General features: G+C 38.9%; 1 protein-coding gene across 13 annotated transcripts in view; it reads right to left on the minus strand.

Annotated features, from left to right (window-relative positions):
• bptf (bromodomain PHD finger transcription factor) overlaps positions 1-26,933 on the minus strand; it is a 174,142-nt gene that overhangs the window by 23,597 nt on the left and 123,612 nt on the right. For 5 of the 13 annotated variants that reach the window (XM_073026381.1, XM_073026379.1, XM_073026376.1 and 2 more), the window contains 9 exons: positions 24,274-24,526; positions 19,070-19,234; positions 11,546-11,697; positions 10,369-10,504; positions 8,396-8,631; positions 6,013-6,238; positions 5,055-5,635; positions 3,292-3,377; positions 865-1,090 (listed from right to left, as the gene is read on the minus strand). In XM_073026381.1, the coding sequence (XP_072882482.1) occupies positions 865-1,090; positions 3,292-3,377; positions 5,055-5,635; positions 6,013-6,238; positions 8,396-8,631; positions 10,369-10,504; positions 11,546-11,697; positions 19,070-19,234; positions 24,274-24,526 (2,061 nt within the window). The remainder of the gene's footprint in view (positions 1-864; positions 1,091-3,291; positions 3,378-5,054; positions 5,636-6,012; positions 6,239-8,395; positions 8,632-10,368; positions 10,505-11,545; positions 11,698-19,069; positions 19,235-24,273; positions 24,527-26,933) is intronic. The other 8 variants (XM_073026382.1, XM_073026373.1, XM_073026383.1 and 5 more) reach the window with 6 other exon arrangements.

Here is a 26,933-nt window from a genome sequence, read left to right on the forward strand (position 1 = left end):
GCTGGTGGAATAGTTGATAAACTATTCAAAGAGTAAAATAAAAGACATGGTCTTATAGATAGAAGCTTCTAAAGGTGAAAGGCAAGAAAATTATACCAATCCTTCAAATTTCAGTAATTAGGCCTCATCCAAAGAAATGACCCTTGTTTTGAGTACCAAATTTTAGGAAGCATGTCACAGAGCTGGGGCTCAAGGACTATGGATTTAATTTTGTTAAAGAAGATTAAAGGGAGATTAATAATACCTGTAGTTCTGATCAAGTAAATAAGGAGAATTGTTACACCTGCTAATAACCAGTTTAACATTACTGGCAGAAAGAGATAAACACAGGATGAATTGAAAAGCTCTCTCAAAAGGAACTGGGAAGGACAGTGGGCTAAATTGTCTATGCTGTTACATGTTAAAATTTCTTACCATATAATTCTTGAGAATTTTTGAGCAGTGGAAACCACAACATCTTTTCAAAAAACAGAAAACACCAGCATAATCAAACTTCTTCCTCATTACCCTACATGGAGATAAGGAGGAATTTCTTAGGCCAGAGGGTGGCGAATCTGTGGAATTCATTGCCACTGATGGCTGTGGAGGGCAAAGCTTTAGGTATTTATAAGCTCTTGGTTAGTAAGGAGTTTACAGGAAGACAGGAGAATGGGGTTGAGAGGAAATAAATCAGCGATGATGAAATGATAGAGCAGACTCAATGAGTTCAATGGTCTAATTATGCCCCTATGTCTTGTGGGGTGAAAGATGAACCTTTATCATAAACATTTCACTGTTGTGTACAGGATTTTATTTTATGTAAAATGTTATGTGCAAAAGAGATGGAAATCTGTTTCTAAGACAAAGAAGTTAATGGTCACATACCTGGACCTCAATTTGAAGTTCTTTGTCTAATAATGCCCTTTTCTTAAGGATCTCAGCTTTCAATTGCTCTTTGTGTTTGAACAACAGTGCTGATAGCTTGGTGGCGTTCTGTTTACTGCGCTTTTGCTCCACATTTTCATCCCGTTTTCTCTTCTTTGCTGCTTGCTTTTCTTCTTTATCAATTTTATCCAGAATATACTTCATGACCTGATTACACACAATCATTCTGGACCCAACAAGAAGAAAATAAATCACTAATGCACTTATCAATGATCTGTTAAATCTCCATCAAACATTTTATAGGGAATTGTAAAGCACAGAAATAATTTCCATTAATAAATCTCTTCCTTCAACACAAACCGTTAAAAGATGAAGTTTATTGGAAACAATACTTGCATCAATATTTATTGCCAAAATCATAGGTTGGTTGGCTCCCTCTTCAGACATACCACTGTAGTGAAAGCATGTAATATTGTTTTCTGCAATCTCCCCCACCACCCCCCCAATCAACTTCCAACTTTTCTCCAAGAAGCCAAGAACATTAGATGACTATTGTGTGTAGGACTTACATCAACAATTATCATCCGGGTGGGAATAAATCACTACCAATCTTCAGTTTGTTAGTGTAATTCACATGAATCCAAGCAACTCCAATTTCTTACCTTCATAAGAACTAGAATAAGTTACTTAAATATTAATTGGTCAATTTAAGATCTTGAAGGTAATTAGGAGCACAACATGTCATTTATACCCGTGATTTCTCAAGCTGCTTTTGACAATCTTTGTGTTATTTGAGGATTCAGCAAGCAGGGATAAGATGTTTCTTAAGATGGGAGAATGAATAGTCCTTGTATAGCAACTGGAAATATTTATTACTACATCATACAAGGTGACCTCTTGATCAGCAAGATATGAAAGAACGTGTATACTGAATCTAAAGGAAAACTGTATTGCCTATGGAGAAGTTAGACACCACTCATTTTAGAAAAAAATCTCGATTTCAATGTATATTTTTTAAAAATCTCAGCAGTTTTTAGAACAGATCATCGTAAAAGAAACTGGTTGGAACTGATACTGTTTCAAAGGGAGTGAATTGTATATTCACAAATTACCTCTCATTATTATTTTAGGTATGAAAAGCACTGGATAATCAGTCTCAAAAGAGATTTGTTTCATGAAGTACCCTTCAATCTCTTCACATTTCTACCCAAAAGGATAATAGATTGCTTGAAAACCTATGACCATTCATGATGTCAAGTTATTGTTCACAGGTCATGACTGAATGTATGGATATTTTCTAGTTTCACATTTCCTTTACCAGTACTTAGCTTACATGGATATTGGTATAATCTTGCTAAAGTCAAGAAGATTGTTGACTCAAGTCCCACTCTACATAAATTAACACTCCATTTTAATACTGAGCTATAATGTTGAAGATGCCATGGTTAAATCAGATGTTAGACCAAAACAATACCTCCCTTCTCAAGTAGATGCAAAGGAAATCTCATGATACCACAGTGGAGTCGATTTTTGCATTAATTGCCAAAAAAAAACCAAAAAAAAATCTTTGTGGTAATTTACATTATTGCTTGTGGGTGCATGCCGTACCCAATTTGGGCTAGAGAGTGATGGGACATTCTGAATAATGAATGATGGTACAAAAGCTTCAGGAAGTGATTTTTCAAGCAAATACCAAAGTTAGTCCTTAAAAGTTAACCATTCTAATTTGGAACAGAGAAAACTACACACTCAAGACCGAAATTACATTTTATGGACTCACAGATTTAATTCATTCTTGGTAAACTGAAAAATACAAGATATTTTTGTGTTTTAAATAAAACTAAGCTAACAAAACCAAGATCTCGCAATAGGAACCATGCCTTCTTAGAAACGGTAGACAAAGGTGGCTAACAAGTTATAAATCGTAGCAAGCAATTACAAAGGATTATGTCGAAAAATCCATTGGTGCATTTTGTTAAATTGAGAAGCCGGTCAATTAAAACACGAAGTTAGAGCCAATTTCATAAATCACCACTTCTCTCCATTTCTCTTTCAAACCTTTAGCATCATTGCAGTCCAACTTATGTACAGGATAAGCCATTTTATTTTCGGTAAACTACTTTATCCTGTTTTATTTCACTGCTTTCTCACGGCAATTAAAAATTTTGTACTTATGTACAAGAGAACGCCAAACTACTTGCATAAATCAAGAACCAGTTAAGTGGCTTTTGTCAAATTCAACTGCATGGAAGGTCAGAGTGGAGAGAAAATAAGTGGTTCATTTTAAGGAAATGAAAACTAAAGAATATTGTTATTTTTGTTAAGATAACTTTCTTGCTGATAGAGAGATCATTAACCTTACTGAGTGACAAACTCTATTGATGTATTCTTTCATAATTCTACTAAATAGTATTTAGATAAATATACCTCTGGTTTTCTTCCCGCTCTGCAGGTGACATCATCCTACTTTTTGCCTTCAAGTGCTCTATGACAGCATTTTGTTTCATTACCACCTACACAGAAACAAAACAGTTAATACATGAAAGATAACATTATTGAATGAAATACTAAATAGTTCAAGGTCTTACATCAGCAAACACCGGGGAGGTAAGGCAGCAACAAATACATTGATAAAACGTTTGATTAATGATGGTCATAGATGCATCACATCATAGTTGGAGAGGGATGGATGTTGGTGGGGGAAATGATGGTGACAGTAGGGAAGGATGAAAAAATGGAGTGAGAAGGTTTGGTAAACAGGAATAGAGGTTGGAAATGGAGTATGGGGAAATGAGGAAAGTAGCCAGGATTAAGCTGACACACAATGACTGAATAGGATGACAAAAACTACTTGGGGGAAATGTGCGTCTTGCTTACTCTGGAGCAACTGTTTTTTTAAAATAACTGTCTTAAATACTAAATGCAGCATATTAAAGTTCACAGATCAGAACATTTCAACAGGCATGTTATTCCAGAGAAGCTTAATAGCAGAACTGCCTTCAGGTAATGACTTGATGCAGTTAGTTCAAATTTATGGCCTCAGCAAGTGAGGCTCTGGCAAGGTAGCTTATCGACTTTCAAATGAAGGAGTCTGGTCACTTGGCTATCAAGTTAAAACAGCACAAGCAATAAAGACTTCCTTAGAAAACCTACAAACAGTAAGATTAGGAGGATGGTCATAAACACAAGAATCTGCAGATGTTGGAAATCTTGAGTATCTTGAATATTCACAGAATGCTGGAGGAACTCAGCAAGTCAGGCAGCATCTATGGAAGGGAGTAAACAGTTGATGTTTCAGGCTGAGACCCTTTAACAGGCCCTGAGAGATCTCAGGCAGAAACACCAACTTTTTACTCCCCTCCATAGATGTGGTTTGACATCCTTAGGAGGGTGATCACTGTTGACTTCAGTAACCATCAATGCCAGCAGGTTACCTGAGGTAGTTATTTTGAATCAGATTACTGCAGGAGGTGCATGGAGTACAAAATTTATATACTGCAATGATTCAGTTTAAGAACTACATAAAAATCATTTGCACTTCAAGTGCTCCTAAAAAGCAGTGTCATTTGACTAATACTATTTTTAACTGATCAATATACAATCCAGTTCCCCAGAAGAACCTAAACTCAGGCCCACTTTATTAGGAGTCTGTACCTAATACTCAGTGGTTACCTTCTGAAATACTCAAACCATCCCGTCTGACACCAACAATCATTCCACAGACACTTGGATCACATTTCATCCCCATTCTGATGTTTGGTCTGAACAACAACTGAACCTCTTGACTAGGTCTGCATGTTTTTATGCACTGAGTTGCTGCCACATGATACAGCGGATTCTGGTTAATTGGTACACATCAGGACCAATACCTTTTGGCCCAATTAAGTAGCTGCCCTGGTTAGCTGAAATTTCATGGAAACAGTTAAAAAGGTAGTTTAAAAAAAAAGACAAACCTCTGTTTAACTGAGTGACAGATTATGTGATTATATAAAATATAGAACAAATTAGAACACTACCAATACTATGACAGTACTATAAAAGTGTGTATTAGTTCCTAATAGTTATTGACTATTCCATATTTAAATTAGGACATACTGGTTCAAATTAATGAAGGAAATGGCAGAATGCAAAAGTTAGAAGAAAAGCATATCATGCAGAAAATAAACTTAATTCCTCATGGCAATTATTACCTGTTTCTGAATAATTTCATTTTGATTTGTTGTCTGCAGCAAATGTTCTCTTTTAGCGTCTATCTGCAGTTGTTTCTTTTGCTGTTGCTGTTCGCGGATCTGCTGGATTCGCTGCAGCTGTTCCTGAACGCTGGCTGCTTGCACGCTGACAACATTTTGGATTTGCTGGGCTGGGGTCAGACCTGGCTGCTGAATCTGAACGGGGACCTGAAGTTTCACTTGCTGCTGAACCACACCCTGAGAAACCTGAGGCAGAGTCTGTGTCTCAGCTGCTGCCTGAGTCGTAAGCTGAGTTTGAAGTGGAAGTGGAGGAGCCATTGTCTGAGCCTGGAGCTGAGGTTGCTGGGGCGGAGGCGGGGACTGTACAGTCTGTGCTGAAGGAACCTGGGTTTGCGGCTGAGCTTGGATCTTTTCAGTTGGCTGGCCTTGTGCTGGCTGCGTTTGGACAGGTTGTACAGAGGACGGTGGTTGGGAGGCAGCTGGCGTCTGAACTGGAGAAGGTGGCGGAGGCTGAGGAGGAGACTGAACTGGAGACTGTGTTTGTTGTACAGTTGTCTGCACAGGTTTTGGTTCCACTGAAGCTATAGAACAAGATCAAATATATGCAGCATCTCATAAATGTATAGGTACAATACAGAACATAATTAATAGGTAATCGATGCAAAGTAGAAAATGTGCCTATTATGATAAATTCCAATATCATCGGTACAATGACTTAGAGGTTAATTGCTTAGCGAATGAAATATTCAACAATATACACACTTCTTGTGCACAAGGCAATGATAGGGTAATTTTACAGCAATATTCTGGTGATGACATTCACCAATTGCATTGTAAGCATATAAAAAAATCTGTACTTCCAGAAAGGCAGTCAGGAAATGACTTTTCCAGAACTAATTCCATAAGAGTTCATTAGGTGAAAAAGTTAAAATACTTGATATCGTCATAAAGATCTTACCTGGTGCTATTGTTGTCGTAGTGGCCGCTGTAGTTGCAGCAGCTGATGCTGTCACTGTTGTTAATGGCGTGAAGAGGAATCTCTGAATTGTTCCACTTGGCATAGCAGCCTGCATTAACTGCTGTCCTGGCCCAGGTATAACTGATACACCTTGTGGGATAAGTTGAAGCTGTCCAGTTGTTTGCCCCTGCCCTTGAATAACCACAGTCAGTCCCTGACCTCCACTCTGCAACATCAGCAGCATAATTACCAATTAGAAGAGCTTTGTAATGTATCTATATTTTAACAGATTATCCTGCTAATGCTCCTCCCAGAAGTGATGTAGGAAGAGCTAGTAACCAACAATACAAAAGTAATTTCAATGTAAGAATAAATTAGAATAGTAATACAACACAAAGGGCTGTGGAGGCCAAGTCACTGGATATATTTAAAGTATAGATTGATGGCTTCTTGATTCAAAAGTTTGGACTTTTGGGCATCAAAAGTTATGGGGAGAAGGCAGGATAATGACGTTGAAAGGGCTAATAAATCAACCATGATGGAAAGGTGGAACAGACTCAAAGGGCTGAATGGCCTAATTCTACTTCTATGTCTTATGGACACATGCTACTTAATACTGACATTTGTATTGTCCTTTTCATATCCCTTTCAGGACACCAATATTCTTGAAGCACATCATTACCGTAATAATGAAAATAAGGTATTCAATTTGTGCACAGCAAACTCCCATAATCAATGTAACAATGTTTGGGTTGCCTACTTTGGTATTGTTGGTTGAAAGATCTGCTGTTCAAATACTCAAAACTGAGTGGACCATATAGTAAGTAGTTAACTTCATAGCTTGGATTATAACTGTTGGGTAAAACTCTCCAAATCCAGTCAATAAAACCACACCATTACCAAATGGGTGAACATAAGCTCATTAAATAGAAGCAAGAGTAGGCTGCTCGACCCTGCTAGCCTGCCCTACCATTCAACACAATTTGACCCAGGTTGCTCCCCGGCACCAGTTCTCCAAAACCCTTGATCCCCCTTATCTTCCATGAATGTATCCATGTCCTCTTCAAATACTCTCCATCATCAAGCCCCCATAACCTTCTGGGGTAGAGAATTCCAGAGATTCAGCACTCCCTATGAGAAGATATCTCCTCCTGCCTCAGTATCCTGATCACAAAACCAAATCATCTTAAGGTTTCCAACATTGACACTGTCATTCTCCAACGGAGTTCAGATGTTTCACCGAGATTCCTCAACTTCAAATAACATAGATTTTATTTCTTTATCTGATAGAACAATCTTCTAATCCAGACATTAGACTAGTGAATCTATTTTGGACTGTCCCCACTAAGCTAGTACAGTGGATTCCAGTTAATTGGGCCACTGGGTAACCAGGGCAGCTGTTTATTTGGGACAACTCTAAAAGAATAAAATCAAATTGAGAAAATAGCTGGGATTCCTTTCTTTCATTCATTTGGAACACCATACTGCTAAACTGGGGCAGGAGACTGTTGCCGAACAGTTTGCAATTAGCATCAGTCATACGCATGCCCAAGTGGCTATTAAGACACTACACCGTGTTTAGAGCAAACAGTTTTTAAATAACGTTATTTGTGTGCTTGTGTGTTCAAATAACAAAGATTTTCGTCACTGACTGTTGGCGAGTAATAAGCAGCAAGACAATTCAGAAATGACTTGCTCACTGCTATTTCAAGCATTTAGGCTTGCAGATGCCAAGAATGGCCAGGAGTGAACATTAAACAATTTCACTACTTCAACAAGTTAGGAAGTATGAATTTTTAAGTTATCAGCTATCATCTTGAATGTTACAATGAAAATGAAGATTTGGAGGATGTAATCATTGAAAGCAGTCCACTATATGCACTGGGTATCTGTGCTGATTTTGTTCAAAAGAACACTCAGATACACTGGATGACTTCCTCTGTTGATACCTCTTCTGAACTAATACATAATTTTAGAGCACAGCAGAAGTATTGGTAGTGTTCCAATTTGTTCTGTATTTCATTCAAATACATGATTTGATACTTAGTTTAACCTACTCTAAGATCAATCTAACCATTCTCTCCTACATGATCCTTCATTTTCGATCACCTTTATGCCTAAGAATTTCTCTAATGCGCCTAATGTACTGCATCTGAAAATGTCCAAATATCCTCATTACTAATGCCCACCTGTTTTTGAGCAAATGAGATAGATTGGCTACTACTGGGTGGAGCAGCTTCAAATTAATTTCCAAATTTCTCTTTCACACAGAAAATTTAGATCAGTTACTTTACCTACTTGATTTAAGGATTGATAGTTTAGAACTGAAACACATTTCTAACTGTTCTAAGTCATTTTCCTAGCAATTTACCTCAATTCTTACCTGCCCTTGTGTGAGCTGAGTGAGCTGTGCCATTGTTAACCGGACCTGTCCCTGCTGTGGCCTTTGGGTTGGCTGTTGGCCTTGTGGTGTGGCAGGCCGACTTTGGACAGGCTGCATAGGCGTGCTTGGAGCAGTAACCATCTTCTGGGTGGAACTTTGAACCAAGTTGCTTGTACTTGGCACTGTTGTTACAGCCTGTCCACGAATAATCTGGGTGACTACTTGTTGGTTTTGAGCTGGAATAGAAGTAGAAGGATATTGTAAGGTATATTATTAAGGCTAGACCTTATCAAATCCAATTCATCTTTGAATTTAAGTGCAATATCTAACCTTGATATGCCCAGTAAACCAATGTATCACATCTTATTATGGAAGAAGAGGAGATCAATCACATAAAAAGATTAGAAGGTTAGCTGTATTTGTCACATGTACATTGAAACATATAGTGAAGTGCTTTGTTTGTGTCAATGACTAACACAGTCTAAGGAATCTGCTGGGGATAGCTTGCAAATGGTGCTGCACTTTTGTCACCAACAAAGATATGCGAACAACTCACAAACTCTTAAAGTACATTTTTGGAATGTGGGAGGAAACCAAAGCACCTGGAGGAAACCCACGTGGTCATGTGGAGAACTACAAACTCCTTACAGACAGTAGTGGGAATTGAATGATGAATGTTCACTAGCGCTGTAAAGTGTTGTGCTAACTTGGAGGAATCTCATGCTTGTGTTAAGCTCATGACAGCATAATTGTCTTTGAAGTGTATTGGCCACTTTTTGCAAAGAGAAATTGAGGTTCATTTTGCTTCAGATTTATTTCATATGTTGGATATACAATATATATTTGTGCACTCATTGCACTGTTTATGAACTTTAATTCCTTGTTTTATTTTGCTCAAGACTAATGTTTATGTTTAAAAATATTTATTTTCATTTATTCTCATCCTGACTCCAACACAAGAGTTATTGAATTATGCAACTTAAGCTCTAAGACATTTCAAGCAGCAGATTTATCCATCTTCAGGGGGACAGGATAGCAACAATGCTGCAAGTCTGGATGCATAACGGTTGCTATGACAACTACTCTATAGGTGACTGTGGACACAGTTGAGCACATTAGAGACACCAGCCTCCACTCTATGGACTCCGTCTATACTTCTTGCTGTCTCAGTAAAGCAGCCAACATAACGAAAGATTGCAACTACCCCTGACATTGCCTCTTATCCCCCTTCCCTTCAAACATACAATAAAGCAGCTAAAAGCCTGTACCAACAGGCTCAGGGACAACTTCTATCCCACTTAACTGATTCTGAACGGGCCTCACGTACAGTAAGATTGTCTCTTGGTCTCACAATCTACCTCGTTATGATCTACCTTGCACTTTATCATTACCTGCACTGCACTCTTTAGATAGCTTTTTGGCATTGTTATTGTTTTACCTTATTCTAGCTCAACAGTGTAATGATTTGATCTGTATAAATAGTATGCAAGAAAAACTTTTCACTATATATTGGTACATGTGACAATAATAAACCAATATCAAATAACTGCATAAAATCAAAGATGCCAATGATGTAGAAATGTCCACAAGCAAATGTTACTAAATGACATATTCCAGGGTGCAGTAGTACATAAGATGTACTAAGCTCAGCACAGCAATCACTTGACAATATGGGGCAAGGATCACAATTCAGGTCCCTGCTGTCACAAAACAGGGAGGGAACTAGCCTTCACTAACAGCCTCTCACATGCTGCATGGGTTCATTGTTTAGGGAAGAAACACAAGTGGCATTTGACACACAGTAAGAGAATGTATTGAAATGCTAGCACAATGAATGGAGAGAAAGATGTGTACTGATTTACTGTACATTTTTATTGTGAAATGAAAAGAAATGTGACCTGGCCTGCATAACAGATGGAGTGGTTGATGCATCAGATGACTATCTTTATGGGAAATATAAAAGGGGAACCTACTGGCTGGAAGTATACCTTGTTGTACCATCAAAGGTGTTCGTATTATAGTTTTCCCAATTGCTGCTGTCTGCTGAAAAGGTGCCCTTATAACTGTAACGCCAGGGCGTATCTGTGTTGTTCCTCCTGTTGTGAGAACCTGGCATTAAACATTAAACAATATTAATTATGAAACAGCAATCCACATTCTGCACAATAGAGATAACAAAATGCCTTCTGAATATATGGAGCTGTATCTCAACATTATCAAATTCATTAAAACCAGACAGCTCTGATCCAATGTGTAAGAAATGAATTAATTTAGTATTTTTATTGTATTATTTGGAGATACATCACGGTAACAGGCCATTCTGGCCCAATGAGCCCAGGCCATCCAATTACACCCACACGACCAATTAACCTACTAAACCGCACGTCTTTAGAATATGAGAGGAAACCGGAGCACTTGGTGGAAATCCATACCATCACAAGGAAGGAGAACGTACAAACTCCTTGCCGATGATGGCAGAACTAACCTGGGTCACAGGCATTGCAATTGCATTACGCTAACCAATACTCTACATTAAAACCCCTTGGAGTTTGAAAAATTGGTTTTACTAACCAACCCCAAAGTTTGATATCAAAAAATATCAAATAATTATTTGATGAACAGACTGTATTGACCTGTGAAACTGAGCAAAACTGAAATTGTCCAAGGACCTCCAAACAGACCATGTAATAGGACACGAGAAAAATCTTTAATTATTTGGGTATCCATGTTAACTTTGTTGCCAGTTGCTAAAATGTGCTTAGCCAAAGAACAATTCTACAGCCATTTGGTCCAACATGCCTGACTGCTTTTCATTTACAAGATACAGATATCATGGGCAAAGACAGTATTTATTTCTCCCCTCATTGAACTGCAGTATGTCTGGTTAAAAGATTTTTTTTGTCAAAATTCCAGGATATCATGAAAGTGACACGTGAATATAACAAAGGTGGAGGGACATGGACATTGTGTAGGTAGGAGGGTTTCATTTTTGTTTTTGTTTTTTTATTGAGTGCCTTCCAATTCCCTTCACTCACTGTGAATTCAGCTTGTACATACTTTGCAGGTGAAACGTCGGTGCAGCTATGCCTAAAGAGCATCCACCAGAGCTACAAAGATTTATACGGTTATTAGTAATAGAATAGTAAGTACCTGTACCTGCTGAGTTGATGTCGTTGTACCTGGTGCATTCTGTCGTAGAGTTACTGTGGCTGTTCTTGGTTGGAATGAAGTAAAGGTTTGCTGGCTTGTAGTAGTGCCTGATGGAATGATTCCCAAAACTTTCTGCTGCACCTGAACGACTCCTGTAAAAGTAAAAGGAGGGAAAACTCATTGTTCGTCCACTTCAATTCACTGCCTAATCATTGGACTACAGTAAATCATTAAAACACTTCCAATCTGTTAGAGCAAAGAAATAACATGAAAAATGATGCTGATAGATCTTGTGTCCAATGAATGTTGTGATGTAGTTATTAGAAACTATTATGGACAGAGTGAGTGCTTGAACAAATACAATCAAGGATCAACTTCATTCACCATATACATTACATGTAATAGGAAATCAACAATTATGTACAAAGAATTCTATAACAAATAAAGTTAGAGATTAAAGTATGGATATGGAATAAAATGTGTATAAAAATATAACAGCATTAGAGCAAGGCAGAGACAAGGGTAAAGTATCACCTGATCAGAGGGAGACAAGGAGGATTATAAAATCCTTTTGATGAAAGATCAATGATCTGAAATATTAACTGTTTTTCTCATCATGAATTGCCTGAGTATTTCCAACATTTTGAATTTTATGGATTTATGCAAAGTCAGCTGTAGCAAATAGCTGAATTTTACAAGGATGTCATCAGGTTGAATAAGAAAGCAGTTGTAGATTTTATTTATGGAGAGAAGTCATTTACTTGTGTTGCACAAAAGAAAGACTGGTAAAAATCAACACTGCATGGAATTGGAGCCAACATTTACTGCAATTTATGTACTGGATAAATGAATAAAAAGCTGAAGTTTCTGATGACACTAAGTTTGTCAGCATAATAATCAGTGATGATAGGACATTTGTATTGAGGTGCTAGCTGGACATTCCATGACTAAATTCCATTTCCTATTCACAACTTGTGTTGGTTTGAGTGCAGAATCTGAAAGAAAATTATTTTTTTCTACTTTGCTGTATCCACACGGAACAGAGTAGGTTTTGCATTTTTAAAAATAATAACAACTTGGAATAACAAATGTCACCACTGACAGCTGGAAAACATTTGATCACACAAAGTTTTGCTGTCACCTTCAAAGTTACAGACAAAACAGCTCTTCAAATGCAAAACAACATGTTCCAAGAGTTAGCACATCTCTGAGCTGGGGAGAAAAGGAACCTTCTTGCAAAGCCCTTTTTTAAAAGTTGAAATGTGTCCTTTATTATAAGACTATGAGGCCATATGATATAGAACAAATTAGGCTATTTGACCCATTGAGCAATGCTCTGCCTCTTCATCATGGCGCATCCATTTCCCACCAGCCCCAATCTCCTGGCTTCTTCCTTCATGCCATGACTAGTCAAGAACCTATCAACCTCCCAATGACTTGACCTCCACATTTCCTATGGCAAAGACAGATATACCACTCTCTGGTAAAGAAATTCCTCCTCATTTCCGTTCTAAATAGACATCCCTCTATTCTGAGATAGTGTGCTCTGGCCCAACATTCCCCCACCATAAGAAACATCCTCTCCATATCCACTCTATCAAGGCCTTTCAACATTCAATAGGTTCAAACAGAATCCTCTCATTCTTCTTAATACCAGTGAGTACAGGCCCATAGCTATCTATCAGCCCTCATATGGAAACCTTTTCATTCCTGGAAACCTTCATTCCCTCTCCAATGTCAGCACATCCTTTCTTAGATAAGAGGCCCAAAACTGCTCGCGATACTCCAAGTGCCTTATAAAGCCTCAAAATTACATTGTTGCTTTTATATTCTGGTCCTCTCAATATAAATGTTAACATTGCATTTGCATTCCTCACCACTGACTCAACCTGCAGCAAATTAACCTTTGGTGAATACTGGACAAGGATTCCCAAGACCCTCATGTCTCAGGTTTTTGAATTTTCTCTTCATTGAGAAAACAGTCTATCTTTTTATTTCTTCTACCAAAGTGCATATCCTGACACTTCCTGACACTGTATTCCATCTGGCATTTCTTTGCCTGTTCTTCTAATCTAAGTCAGGGGTTCCTAACCCCAAGGTCCATGGTCCAAGGCATAAAAAAGGTTAGGAATTCCTGGTCTAAGTTCTTCTGCAGCCACTCCGCTTTCTCAACAGTACCTGCCCTTTCATCTGTCTTCATATCATCCACAAACTTTGCCATTAAGCCATCAATTCTGTCATCCAAATCATTAATATGTAACACAAAAAGAAGCAATCCCATCTCCGATTACTGTGGAACACCACTAGTCACCTGCAGCCAACCAGAAAAGGATCCCCTTATTATCACTCTTTGCTTCTTGCCAATTAGCCAATGCTTTATCCATGTTAGTATCTTTCTTGAAATACCATGAGCTCCAGGCTTGTTAAGCAACCTTATATGTGGCACGTTATCAAAGGTCTTTGGAAAATCTAGCATCCACCGATTCTCCTTTATCTATTATTTCTTCAAAGAATTTCAACAGGTTTGTCAGGCAAGAAAGCCATGCTAATTTTAGCCTATTTTATCATGTACCTTCAAGTACCCCAAAACCACATCCCTAGCCATTGACGCCAACATCTTCCCAACCACTGAGGTCAGACTAAATGGCCTACAAATTCCTTTCTTCTGTTTCTCTCCCCTCTTGAACAGTGGCATTTGCAATTTTCCAGTCTTCCAGTACCATGCCAGAACGTATTGATTCTTGAAAGATCGTTCAGTGTTTCCACAATCTCTTTCAGAACCTTGTGGTACAGACCATCTGGTGCTGGTGATTTATCCACCTTCAGACCTTACAGTTTCCCAAGCACATTCTCTCTAGTAATGGCAACTTCACTCAGTTCCTCCGACTCCACGCTAGAGTCTTCCACAGTGAAGACTGATGCATAATACTTCAGCTCGTCCGCTATTTCCTTGCCCCATTTCTACCTCTCCAACATCATTTTCCAGCCGTCCAATACCTACTCTCACCTCCCTTTTACTCCTTCTATATCTGAAGAAATATTTTGTATCCTCTAGTATTATTGGATAGTTTAACTTTGTATTCCATCCTTTCCTTCTTTGACTTTTTTAAAGAAACCAACAGAGGGCAATTATAAAAGCATCCCAATCCTCTAACTTCCCATTAATTTTTGCTCCATTACTTAGGCTTCTATATTAGCTTTGACACTTGCATCACTGTGCCTTTAGAATACTAATACTTTGGAATGTATCTATACTGCGCCTAACAAATTGCTCCCAGAAATTCCAACCATAAGATAAAGGAGCAGAAGTAGGCCATTCGGCCCATCGAGGGTTGATCAAATTCTTCCAGTCATCCCCACTGCCCTGCCTTCTCCCCATACCCTTTGATGCCCTGGCTAATCAAGAACCTATCTATCTCTGCCTTAAACGCACCCGATGACTTGGCCTCCACAGCCACTTAAGGCAACAAATTCCACAGATTTGCCACCCTCTGACTAAAGTAATTTCTTTGCACCTCTGTTCCTAATGGACGTCCTTCAATCCTGAAGTCGTGCCCTCTTGTTCTGGACTCTACCATGGGAAATAACTTTGACATATCTAATCTGTTCAAGGCCTTTTAACATTCAGAATGCTTCTATGAGATTCCCTCTCATTCTCCTGAACTCCAGGGAATACAGTCCAAGAGTTGCTAGACGTTCCTCTTATGGTAACCCTTTCATTTCTGGAATAATTCTTGTGAATCTTCTCTGAACCCTTTCTAATGTCAGTATATCCTTTCTAAAATAAGAAGCCCAAAACTGCACACTATACTCCAAGTGTGGTCTCATAAGCGCCTTATAGAGCCTCAACATCACATCCCTGCTCTTATATTCTGTACCTATACAAATGAATGCCAACATTGCATTTGCCTTCTTCACAACCAACTCAACCTAGAGGCTAACCTTTAGGGTATCCTGCATCCTTTTTCATCTCTGCATTCTGAATTCTCTCCCCAGCTAAATAACAATCTGCCCATTTATTTCTTCCACCAAAGTGCATGACCATACAATTTCCAACATTCTATTTCATTTGCCACTTCTTTGCCCATTCCCCTAAACTATCTGAGTCTTTCTGCAGGCTCTCTGTTTCCTCAACACTACCCGCTCCTCCACCGATCTATGTATCATCGGCAAACTTAACCACAAATCCATTAACCCCATAGTCCAAATCATTAACATGCATCATAAAAAGCAGCGATCCCAAAACACCGACCCCTGTGGAGCTCCACTGGTAACCGGCAGCCAGCAAGAATAGGATCACTTTATTCCCACTCTGTTTTCTGCCGATCAGCCAATGTTCCACCCATGCTGGTAACAATCAGTCAATGCTCCACACATGCTATCACTCAGGTTCCTGTCTCCCTGCCAAATTACTTTAAACACCCCATGCTCTGAATCAAGTTCAAAGTAAATTTATTATAAAAGTACACATACGTCAGCATATACAACCTGAAATTCATTTTCCTGCAGCCATACTCAATAAATCCATAATAGAATCAATGAAAGACCACACAACAGGTGACAAAAAAAACTGTGCAAACACAAAAAGAAAGAAATAATAACAATCAAACAAACAGAAAAATTATTGAGAACACAAGATGAAGAGTCTTTGAAAGTGAGTCCAGAGGTTGTGGAAACTTTTCAGTGATGGGGCAAGTGAAATTGAATGGTTATCCCCTTTGGTTCAAGAGCCTGGTGGTTGAGGGGTAATAACTGCTCCTGGATCTGGTAGTGTGAGTTCTGAGGCTCCTGTGCCTTCTACCTGATTACAGTAACAAGCGGAGAGTTCCCAGATGGATACTGTTTTCCGATGATGAAGCTCCACGGAAATGTGCTCAATAGTGGGGATGGCTTTACCCATGATGGACTAGGCCACAATCACTACTTTTTGTAGGATTTGAATGGAGCACTGATGCTGAAGCACTGATGCTTCCATACCAGGCTGTGATGCAGCCAGTCAATATCCTCTCTACCACATATCTAATGAAGTTCGTCACATTTTAGATGTCATGACAAATCTTCACAAATCCCTTAGGAAGTGGAGCCAGTGCTGCGCTTTCTTCATAATTGCAATTATGTGCTGGGCCCAGAAAAGGTCCTCTGAAATTGTAACACTAAGAATTTAAACTTTCTGACCCTCTCTACTTCAGATCCTCCAATGAGGACTGGCTCATGGACTTCTGATTTCCTCTTCCTGTGGTCAATAATCAGCTCCTTGGTCTTCCTGATATTGAGCAAGGGGTTGTTGTTGTCACACCACTCAGCCAGTATTCAATGCCGAACTGTAGTCAATAAGGAGCATCGTGATGTATGCATCGTAATGGCATTAAGTATTGGTGCACTGCACAGTCCTGCAATTAATTACATTTACTGTGCTTTTTTTAAAAAAACCCAGAATCATGGCTCTTTAGAAAGTAGCTTGTGTGCATCAATGTTTTACACCAGTGATTTTTGAGAGTTATGCGGTCCGAAAGTCACAAACACAAGAGATTCTGCAGATGCTGGAACTCTTGAGCAACATACACAAAAATGCTAGAGGAACTCAGCAAGTCAGGCAACATCTACGTGAGGGGAATAAACATTCCAGGCCGAGAACCTTCATCAAGATTGGAAAGGAAAGAGAAGCCCTTATTTTGGCTTCTGCTCCCTTCCTTTTCCACTGGATAAGCAATTGTGTTCTTGCCTTTTCACTTACTTTTGCTCAGTATGGAGAAATACTGACCCATTTGCTGAGGCAGGGTGGTAGGTGACGATTAGCAGAGTTTATTTGCCTGTGCTTAACCTGAAACCACAACACTAAAAGGAATCCAGAGTGAATGTTAAAAACTAGCAGGACTCACTCTTATCTGAGCAAATACCATTGAAATGCTGGCTCTCTGCAGCTTTGTGGGACAGTGCTCATGGCAGACAAGTCTGGGAAGATGGGTTTAATTCTGTGAATACAATAGTGCCAGGTTGAAACTATAGTGGCTGTGGGACATCTCTTCTAACTTCAACCTCTCCAAAATGATGAGCATTTGATCACTGTGTCTATACTCACTGGTGTTTAGAAGAATCAGGAGGGATCTCACTGAAACCTACTGAGTATTGAAAGGCTTGCTGAGAGGGGATGCAGAGAGGATGTTTCTTATAGTGGAGTCTAGGAATAGAGGGCATCACCTAAGAATAGAGGGACATCACTTCAGAACAGAGATGAGGAAGAAATTCTTTAGCCAGAAGGTGGTAAATCTGTCGAATTCAATGCCTCAGATGAATGTGGAGGCAGGAGAATGGGGTTGAGAGGGATAATATATCAGACATGATGGAATGGTAGAGCTGACTCAATGGGCCAAATAATCTAATTCTGCTCCTGTGATGTATGGTCTAATGGACTTCAATATTTATAAAAGACTGGTGTGGGTGAGGCCAGATCCATTTTTGGTATGAAAGGAAGATAACTGCAACCAGAGTGACACACTACTATGTCCCACTGTGCTGTCAGAGTGAAGAGATCTCAGCAGTTTTTTCCTCTGATGCTTTCAGTTTACGGTTAAAAATAAAGAGAGTAAAATGAAGATCACACAACAAACATAGTTTAACAAGACTTAAATGCAAGAAATTCTACAGATGCTGGGAATCCAGAGCAACATACACAAAAGCTGGAAGAACTCAGCAGGTCACACAGCAGCTATGGAGAGGAATAAACAGTTGACATTTCAGGCTGAAACCTTTCACCAGGACAAGAAAGGAAGTTAGAAGCCAGAATAAGGTGATGAGGACAAAGAAAGAAAGTGGGAGGTGATAGGTGAAGGCCTGGAGAAGGAATCTGATAGGAGAGGCAAGTGGAGGATGGGGAGGAGATAGACAAGTGAAGAGAAGAGGTAAGAGGGGAAGTCAGATTGGAGAACTGAAAAGAAGAGAAGGGAAATGGGAGAAAATTACCAGAAGTTAGGTGAATCGATGCGCATGCCATCATGTTGGAGATGAACCAGGCAGATTATGTTGAGGTGGTGAACCATTTCAATGCCATTCTCCATTCCTATTCCGACATGTCGGTCCATGCTTCCTCTACAGGAGTATCATCTCGTTTTCCATCTGGATCGCCTCCAACATGATAGCATGATCATCTCTTTCTCTAACTTCCTAAGAGAGGCAATTTTCCTCTTCCCTCTTCTTCAATTCCAATTAGCACCTCCCAGCTTCTTTACTTCATCCCTCCCTCCCCCACTCACCTAGCTTCACCTATCATCTTCCAGTTTATACTTCTTTCCATTCCCCAACTCCCCACTTTTTTATTCTGGCTTCTTCCACCTTCTTTTTCCAGTCTGAATGATGGGTCCCAGCCCAAAACATCAACCATTTATTTACTTCCATAGACGCTGCCTGACATGCCGAGTTCCTCCAGCATTTTGTGCATATTTAACAAGGGATCGGGTAGGCATTTATTATATCCTGACAGATACTGGTGCATTCACACAAATTAAACATTCATTGACTCCACCCTACCTCCTTGAGTGGTTGGCACATTGACGGTGAGGATTTTGCTGTTTGCAGGAATTGGAAGCTTGGCAGTGATCACCTTACCCGTCATGGTTACTGGACTCCCTGTGATCTGGAACGTCTGACCTGTGGTGGCAATTGTTGTACCTGTGTTGGCAACTGTGCTGGTGACTAGTGGGGGAATAAAATGGACAGCCAGAGAAATAAAAAAGACACTTAGACTTGTATCCACAATCACACAGAGATTAAGAAGAGCAGCTTTTGATGACAGTATCTGCTATTAAAAAATAAAACTAAATAAAATAATCCTGAGTATGCAAACTTGAATAAAAGATACATTTTTTCCTTTTGATTTAAAAAATAACCCTATGTACAATTGAGTCATATAATGATGTGAAGTTATTAATCCCACTTGTGAATGATTAGCATCACTGCCTACATAATTAAAATGTTAAATATATTAAAACTATTTAAATATACAGTATCCACTGATCTTTCACAAAAAAAAACTTTTTTTAAATTCAGGATTTTCATTTAATTTTTTCCAAGTTGTTTCATTCCCCAACTGATGCCAATGTATATGTCACAGTTCAGCAACCCTTGATGAACACAAAGCTGGCTTTATGCTCTTCCCAGTAGAAAACACTGATTTGAAACACTGCTCAATTCCACCCCCCCCCCACCCACAAGTCCTGTAATAGATGTATAATGATGTGCAGCAATAAGGACAAAGCAATAATGAACATCTAATCATCCAATGCCCTATTCACATTTTGAGACATCTGGGCCTGATTCCAAATACTGTAACCTATTTGCCAAGTCATAGATAAAAATAGGCAATTTGTTTTTTTTTGTTCAACTATGCGTACTAAGTACATTTCACAAATTGGTTGGTGAAGCTGCCTGATCCAGCAATATGAAGGTATAAAACCAATGAGCCAACATTTGTTCATAGAGAGGCTGTAATATTAAAGGAACTGCCTACAAAAAGGTCTGGCAATCTGTGGTAAGAACTTCTTCTTTCTGTTCTCAGCCTCTGTCAGGCATCAATTCAATTATTGTACATCCCCAGATCTCTGCTGCCTGACATGTCAGTCAACTTTATAGTCAATCTATAAAGAATCTACAGACCAGCATACTATCCTGAAGCAAAACAGCCAATACTTTTCAAGGCATCTTGCAAGTAAGGTTGGGGAAAACACCTTTAAGGTAGAAGTTGATAGAAATATTTTTTTAAATAATTCCTTAAATTTTAAAACATTCAGATGAAGCAAGAGCCAAGATATACAAATAAAATTGGTCTACGATAGGGCCACATACCCTGCTGAGCAATGATTAAGACTCAATGCACCCTTAAAATTTACTCTGTTCCCATGTAAGATATAATTTTTGGATATTTTTAATCCAGTACTATTTTACAAATAAATAGTTTTTTTATGAACTAGCCCTTGTCAGTTCAAGATTTCATTTAATTCAATTGAAGAAAGTTACAAAGACGGTGACTATAAGGGCCTGCCGTTTTTTGACAGCAACTCTCCTTTTACCGGCAGCAACTTTAAAAAGGGCATTACCCTGGACCATCAGAAAATTTTTTCTAACAACATCACTAATCTCGTCAACTCTGGAGAACTCACTTCCACTGCCACCAAACTCACAGCTCTCTTAACCCACACTGCTCATTTCCACTGTACCTCCCACCCAAGATCCACAAACCTGACTCTCTGTGTAGGCCCGCTATCTCTGCCTGTTCCTGCCTCACTGAACTCATGTCTGCATACCTAGATTCCATTCTATCCTCCTTGGTTCAGCCTCTTGTCACCTACATCCGCGAGACTCTCAATCTCCTCATTAACTTTCAGTTCGACCACCTTATTTTCACCATGGTTATCCAGTCCCAAGATACTTGCATCCACCATCAAGAAGGCCTTAAAGCACTGTTTCTTTCTCATTAAAAGACCCAGCCAGTTCCCCTCCACCTCCACCCTCCACGGTTTGGCTGACCTGGTCTTCTTTCTCACCAATTTTTCCTTCAGCTCCTCCCACTTTCTCCAAACTCAAGAGGTAGCCATGGGCACCTGCAAGGATCCCACTGGCTATGTAGAACAGTCCACGTTCCAAGCCTTCCCTGGTAATGCTCGCTTATCCCCACAACTATCTTCACATTTTACGGTGTCATTTTCTAAACTTAAAAATATATTGAAATGGGATTTTGGAGCTAATCTACAAAAGAATGTGCATCATGTTAAATCGAAAGAAAAATGCAAAACCTGTCGACAATTTACTAAATATTAAAAACCAAAACTGAGATTGAAAAGTAACCATCCCCTTTGTAATTTCTACGCTTTCTAGCATCTGCAGATTTTCTTGTCTTTATGCATCATTGCTGCCCAGATTTTCCAGGGTTGAGTGAAGTCATCTTGTCAAATCACCCAATTTGTTGATGTAGAAAATTGGAAGATCACTTGTTTTCAATAAATTCATAAGAATACTCCCTCTGTCTAGAAGGTCCAACAGTATGGCAGATTTTCAACAAACCAAATCAAAATGAAGACAAAAGAGCATTCAAGACAAGTCAAGGAAATAATAAAAGCACAAATTTGGGAAAGGGTACAAGATCATCTCAAAGGCACTGAACATACCTCGGAGCTCAGCGCAGTCCATCATGAAAATGTGAAAAAAAATTTAAACCACAATCACACTGTTGAGTCAAGCCGCCCCTCTAAACTTAGTCGCCAGAGAAGTACGGCGCTTGTAAGACAGGCTACTGTGATGCCAAGTCACTGAGTGATCTGCTAAAGTCCATGGCTGCAAATGGTATATGAAGGAATTTAAGGTGGGGGGTTATATGGGAGGCAGGATTTGAGGGTTGGCACAACATTGTTGGCCGAAGGGCCTGTAATGTGCTGTACTGTTCTATGTTTTAAATGGAGATAAAGTTCATGGCTCCACAATACTGAAGGCCTTGCACAAACAAAAAGAGTATTTATGGAAGAGGCAAGGTAGAAGTTCTGGCTTAAAAAAACCATAAACTTGCGCGTAAAGCATTACTAAGAAGATACTGTAAAGATACGGAAGAAGTCTTTGGTCAGATGAGACTAAAGTGGAACTTTCTGGCCTCAACACTAAGCGGTATGTGTGGCGTGAATCTAATACTGTGCATCAGCCAGGTAACATCATCCTTACTGTAAAGTACTGTGAGGTAGTATCATGCTGTATGGATGCTCTTCAGCAGCAAGGACTGGAAATGTGGTCAGGATTGATGAGAAGATCAATGCTGATAAATACAGAGATCTTGGCTAGCAGGTTTTTATCCAAGGAAGCTTACACGGGGAGCAAGTTTGCCTTTTAGCAAGACAACAGTCCTTAGCACATTGCCAGAGCAACCATGGAGTGCCTTCAAATAAAGGAAATTGATCTTCTTGAGTGGCCCAGTCAGTCTTGACCTTTGGTTGGGGGCTGAATACTTTCACAAGGCACTGCACGTTGATGACTGCACTGGGGTTGCTTCGTACATCCATGCTGAGTTCGTCAATTTCATAAACTGCCTCCAACTTCCACCTGCCCTTAAATTCACTTGGTCCATTTCTGAGACCGCTTTCCCCTTTCTTGATCTGTCTCCATCTCTGGAGACAAACTGTCCACTGATATCATTATAAACCTACAGATTCTACTTCTTCCCACCGGGTCTCCTATAAAAATGCTATTCTCTTTCCTCAGTTTCTTTACCTCCATTGAATATGATCTCAGGGCTGTCTTCCTTCCCAGGACATCAGTGATGTCCTTATTTTTCCAAAGATTTGGGGTTCCCTTCCTCCACCACTGATGCTGCCCTCACCCACATCTCTATTTCCTGGACCCCATCTTCCAGCTGCCTTAATTGGGATAGAGTTCCTCTTGTCTGCCCGATCATTCCATGATTCACTGCATTCAACACATCATTCTCTGCAACTTTGGCCACCTTCAACTGGATCCCTACCACCAAAAACATCTTTACCTATGCACCTTAACTCTTTGCTTTCTAGAGGGATTGCTCCCTCATGATTCTCTTGTCCATTTGTTCCTCTCCACTAATTTCCCTCCTGGCACATATCCCTGAAAGCAACAAAAACCCTACACCTGCCTATTCACCTCCTTCCTTATCAAGGTCCCAAACAGTCCTTCCAGGTGAGGTAACACTTCACCTGCAAACCTGTTGGGGTCGTCTATTGTATCCAATGCTCTTGATGTGGTCTCCTCAACACTGGCAAGACCCGACGTAAATTGGGGACCACTTTGATGAGAACCTTTGCTCCATCCTCCAAAAGCAGAATTTCCTGGTGGCCAACTATTTTAATTCCTATCTCTGTTCCCATTTTGACATGTCAATCCATGGCCTCCTCTTTTGTCACGATGAGGCCATTCTCAAGACAGAAGAGCAACACCTCATTATCTGTCTCCGTAGCCTCCAGCCTGATAGCATGCACATTGGTTTCTCCTTCTAGTAATTTTTCCCCATCATCCTTCCCTCTTCTTCTATTCACCATTCTGGCATCTTATCTCTTCTCCTCACCTGGTGCCTCTCCTTCTTCCCTTTCTCCCATGGTCCACTCTCTTCTATCAGAATCCTTCCTCTCCAGCCCTTTACTTTTCCCACCCACCTGGCTTCAACTATCACCTTCTAGCTATCCTCCTTCCCCTCTCAACTTTTTATTCTGGCACATTCCTTCTTCTGTTCCAGTCCTAAAGAGGTATCTCGGCCCAAAACGTCAACTGTTTACCTATTTTCATGGATGCTGCATAACCTGCTGAGTTCCTCCAGCATTCTGTGAATGTTGTTTTGGATTTCTATGCTAATATGTTAACTTGCAGAAAAACAGTTGTTAACTTTATAATGTTGCTTTGACAAACTCCTAGATTTCACCATTACTTTATACAAAACAATTGGACTAACATCTAAAATACAAAGTTAAAATCATTCAAATGAATTGAATCTGAACTGGTATCAATTTAGCTCTCAATTCAGATATTTGTTTGACTCATTATTTTGATAAAGTTATTAACAACAAAAACGTTAACTGATCTTGCTCTCCATTTTTCTGGATAAGAACATGTATCTGTGATATGTGCTTGCTTGACGACACTGAAAATGAAACCTAGCTGTGCATTAAATCACATTCCATTGTCACTCACTCTCACAAATACTAAGAAGCTGTATCCATCAAGTCACGAACCTGATCCAGTCTGGCCTTGCTTGATCCAGGTAGCAAAACTCTGCTGAAAATTCTTGTTTGGCTGAAATGTTACAGTAGTTGGTGAACCCACTTTAGTGGTAAATACCACTTTTGTTCCTGGGGAGACCTGCCCTGCCAAGGAGCCTACCACTAACTTTTGAGGAGTGGCAATAGTGGTAGCAGTACTGTTGGTTGTAGAGGCAGAAGCAGCAGAATTAGGCGTGGCAGATAGCTTTTGCTGCTCAAGTCGTTTCTGTTGAGGTATAACAAAAATATTAAAAGTTTTCCATTGAGAAGCAAAAATATCTTCACAACATAAAAATAAAACACTTGATTGCTAATATTCCAGTCTTCAGATCTACAAGGATACAATTCCTTGCTGTTATTCTCTTCCTCTACCCCCTGCACAAAAATTAATCTTATTTACAGATATAAAGTGTACAATATTCAAATTCATTATCAATACACCACATCAATTAGAGCAGGCATTAAGAAAATAATCAAACAAACTTAATGGGTAAATGAAACTTAAATAAACAAGTTAAATGTACTTTGCCAGATCAGAGACAATAATAATTTCCATATCATAAACTTTGAAATTTTGGCTTCAATTAATCTGAAGCCTTCACAGTTCCTTAAAATATATCTGTTTAATTGATTTCACATTTTAATATGTAGTATGATTTTTCTTTAAAAAGTACGATCACTGAAAAAAGTTACTCAAAAGATAAAAGTATTCTTTAATTTTAAAAGACGTTAAAATTCAAAGCCATAGGTAGAGAAGCCACATCAACATTTGATAACTGGCCAGGAGCATGCAATGAAATACTGGAACTGATTTTCCCCTTCCAAAAAAGGATTCAGCTATATTGCAGCTAAAATAATGAAGTATTTCAGTGGACAGCGTAACTGGGGTGATAATAGGTTATCAGTGCCAGGGATATGTAAATAGGTATGAAAATCAGCCACTTTTATTCTGATTAAATTCAATCAAACTTAGCAGTAAGTATTCACCCTTACATAATATTCACAAAGTACAATTAATTCTCTTTAAAATTCAGCAAGATTAAAAACCAATTGTCACTTCATTACAAAAGATGCTTAACTACAAACTGACAGATGAAAAATATACAGATTAAAATATAATAAATTTACTTCAGGAGTACCAAATCTATAAGTTACAATGAACAGGCTGTGTGCAAAATGTCACTGATAAACAGTTAAAAAGCTCAAGTAAATGCATATCACCTAAATTATTCAACACATTAAATATATTAAATGCAATCCATTTACAGTCAAGTCTTTTCATGGAATTGATGTTTTGAACAAATCAACGCTTTAGAAATATTACAAAATTGATCAAGCTTCCTTTTAATTGGATCTTTTCAGAAAAGTCACTCAGGAAAAATCAACTAATACAGACAGAAGGATTGTCATGTGAGGCACTTGTGCAGAAATGCATTATCAAAGAATGAATTATCTCATCAGTTTCCCATTTCACCCAACGGACTGGAGAATGAGCTGTAACTAGGCATTGAGGAAATGCTCCCTTTCTATCTGCTGGCATTTTAACTCATGGTTAAGAGGACAGAAATACAGACCATTACTTTGTCCATTCCATTAGCCCTAACTATGTACAAGTTGGGGGTCTAAAACAAACATTTCTGAATCCCTTACTAGGATTCGAACTTCATTCACTGAAGCTCTTGCCTGGTACCAAATTCATTCCACAGAAATAATAAAATTCAATCCTGCACCAAACCCAAGTTCACCAACTGTCAGAAGTTACTTTCATATACTGCTTTTAATTGGGGGGGGGGGGGGGAAGTAGATATCATAAGCTATTATAAAAATTATCCTCTGGGTCTCGGCCTGTAACTTATCCAGTAATGTTACCTGAAGTATGCTTCCAAGTAATTTGTTTAATACATCCGCCAGCTCTATTACCATCTCTAAGTGGAGGGGTGAAGAATTTTCATCTGTTTCTTCCTTCCTATTATATTCTTTCTACCAAAATAGATCCTGATCAAGAAAAAGATACCCTTTTTTCCCATCGTGGCCTCATGCAAGTCCTTTAAAAGATTTGGTTTAACCTCATTCATTCCAAAGAAAACAATCACAAGCAATTCAATCATGGTGAAAAATTTCCAGCTCCAGAAACATATTTAAACTCCAAGTACTCTCTATTTTGCAAGAACAGCTTTCCTAAATAAACATTCTTTAAAATCAACATTCTGAAATAATACATTTAAATTATCATAGTATTAAGAGGCTATCACCCTTATTTAGTAAATGGTTTTGAGACCAATGATGCAATGCACAAAGAAATGTAAACGTTACTGCTGGAGAACAAGCAAGACTCTTCTACCTTTCCTGTGAAAAAGTTTATATTTCATTTCAAAAAACACACTAGAATTTGACATAATAAGTTCATTTATAACTAACAATGCTAAATAAGCTACTGCAAAAATCTTCTTTATGCCTTAGAAGGAAATGTTTGTTTTTAAACGACAGATTAAAAAATGGTTCCAACATGAGTAAAGCTAATAAATAATTTAAGTACTTTAACACTTTTCTACATAACTACAGAACTCCACATGAAAAACTTTGAAATAGTTGCCTTAGAGAATGTGTTGGGCAATGACTAACCGACCGGACAT

Source organism: Hemitrygon akajei, chromosome 22, assembly GCF_048418815.1.
Source record: "Hemitrygon akajei chromosome 22, sHemAka1.3, whole genome shotgun sequence".
NCBI classification, from domain to species: Eukaryota; Metazoa; Chordata; class Chondrichthyes; order Myliobatiformes; family Dasyatidae; genus Hemitrygon; species Hemitrygon akajei.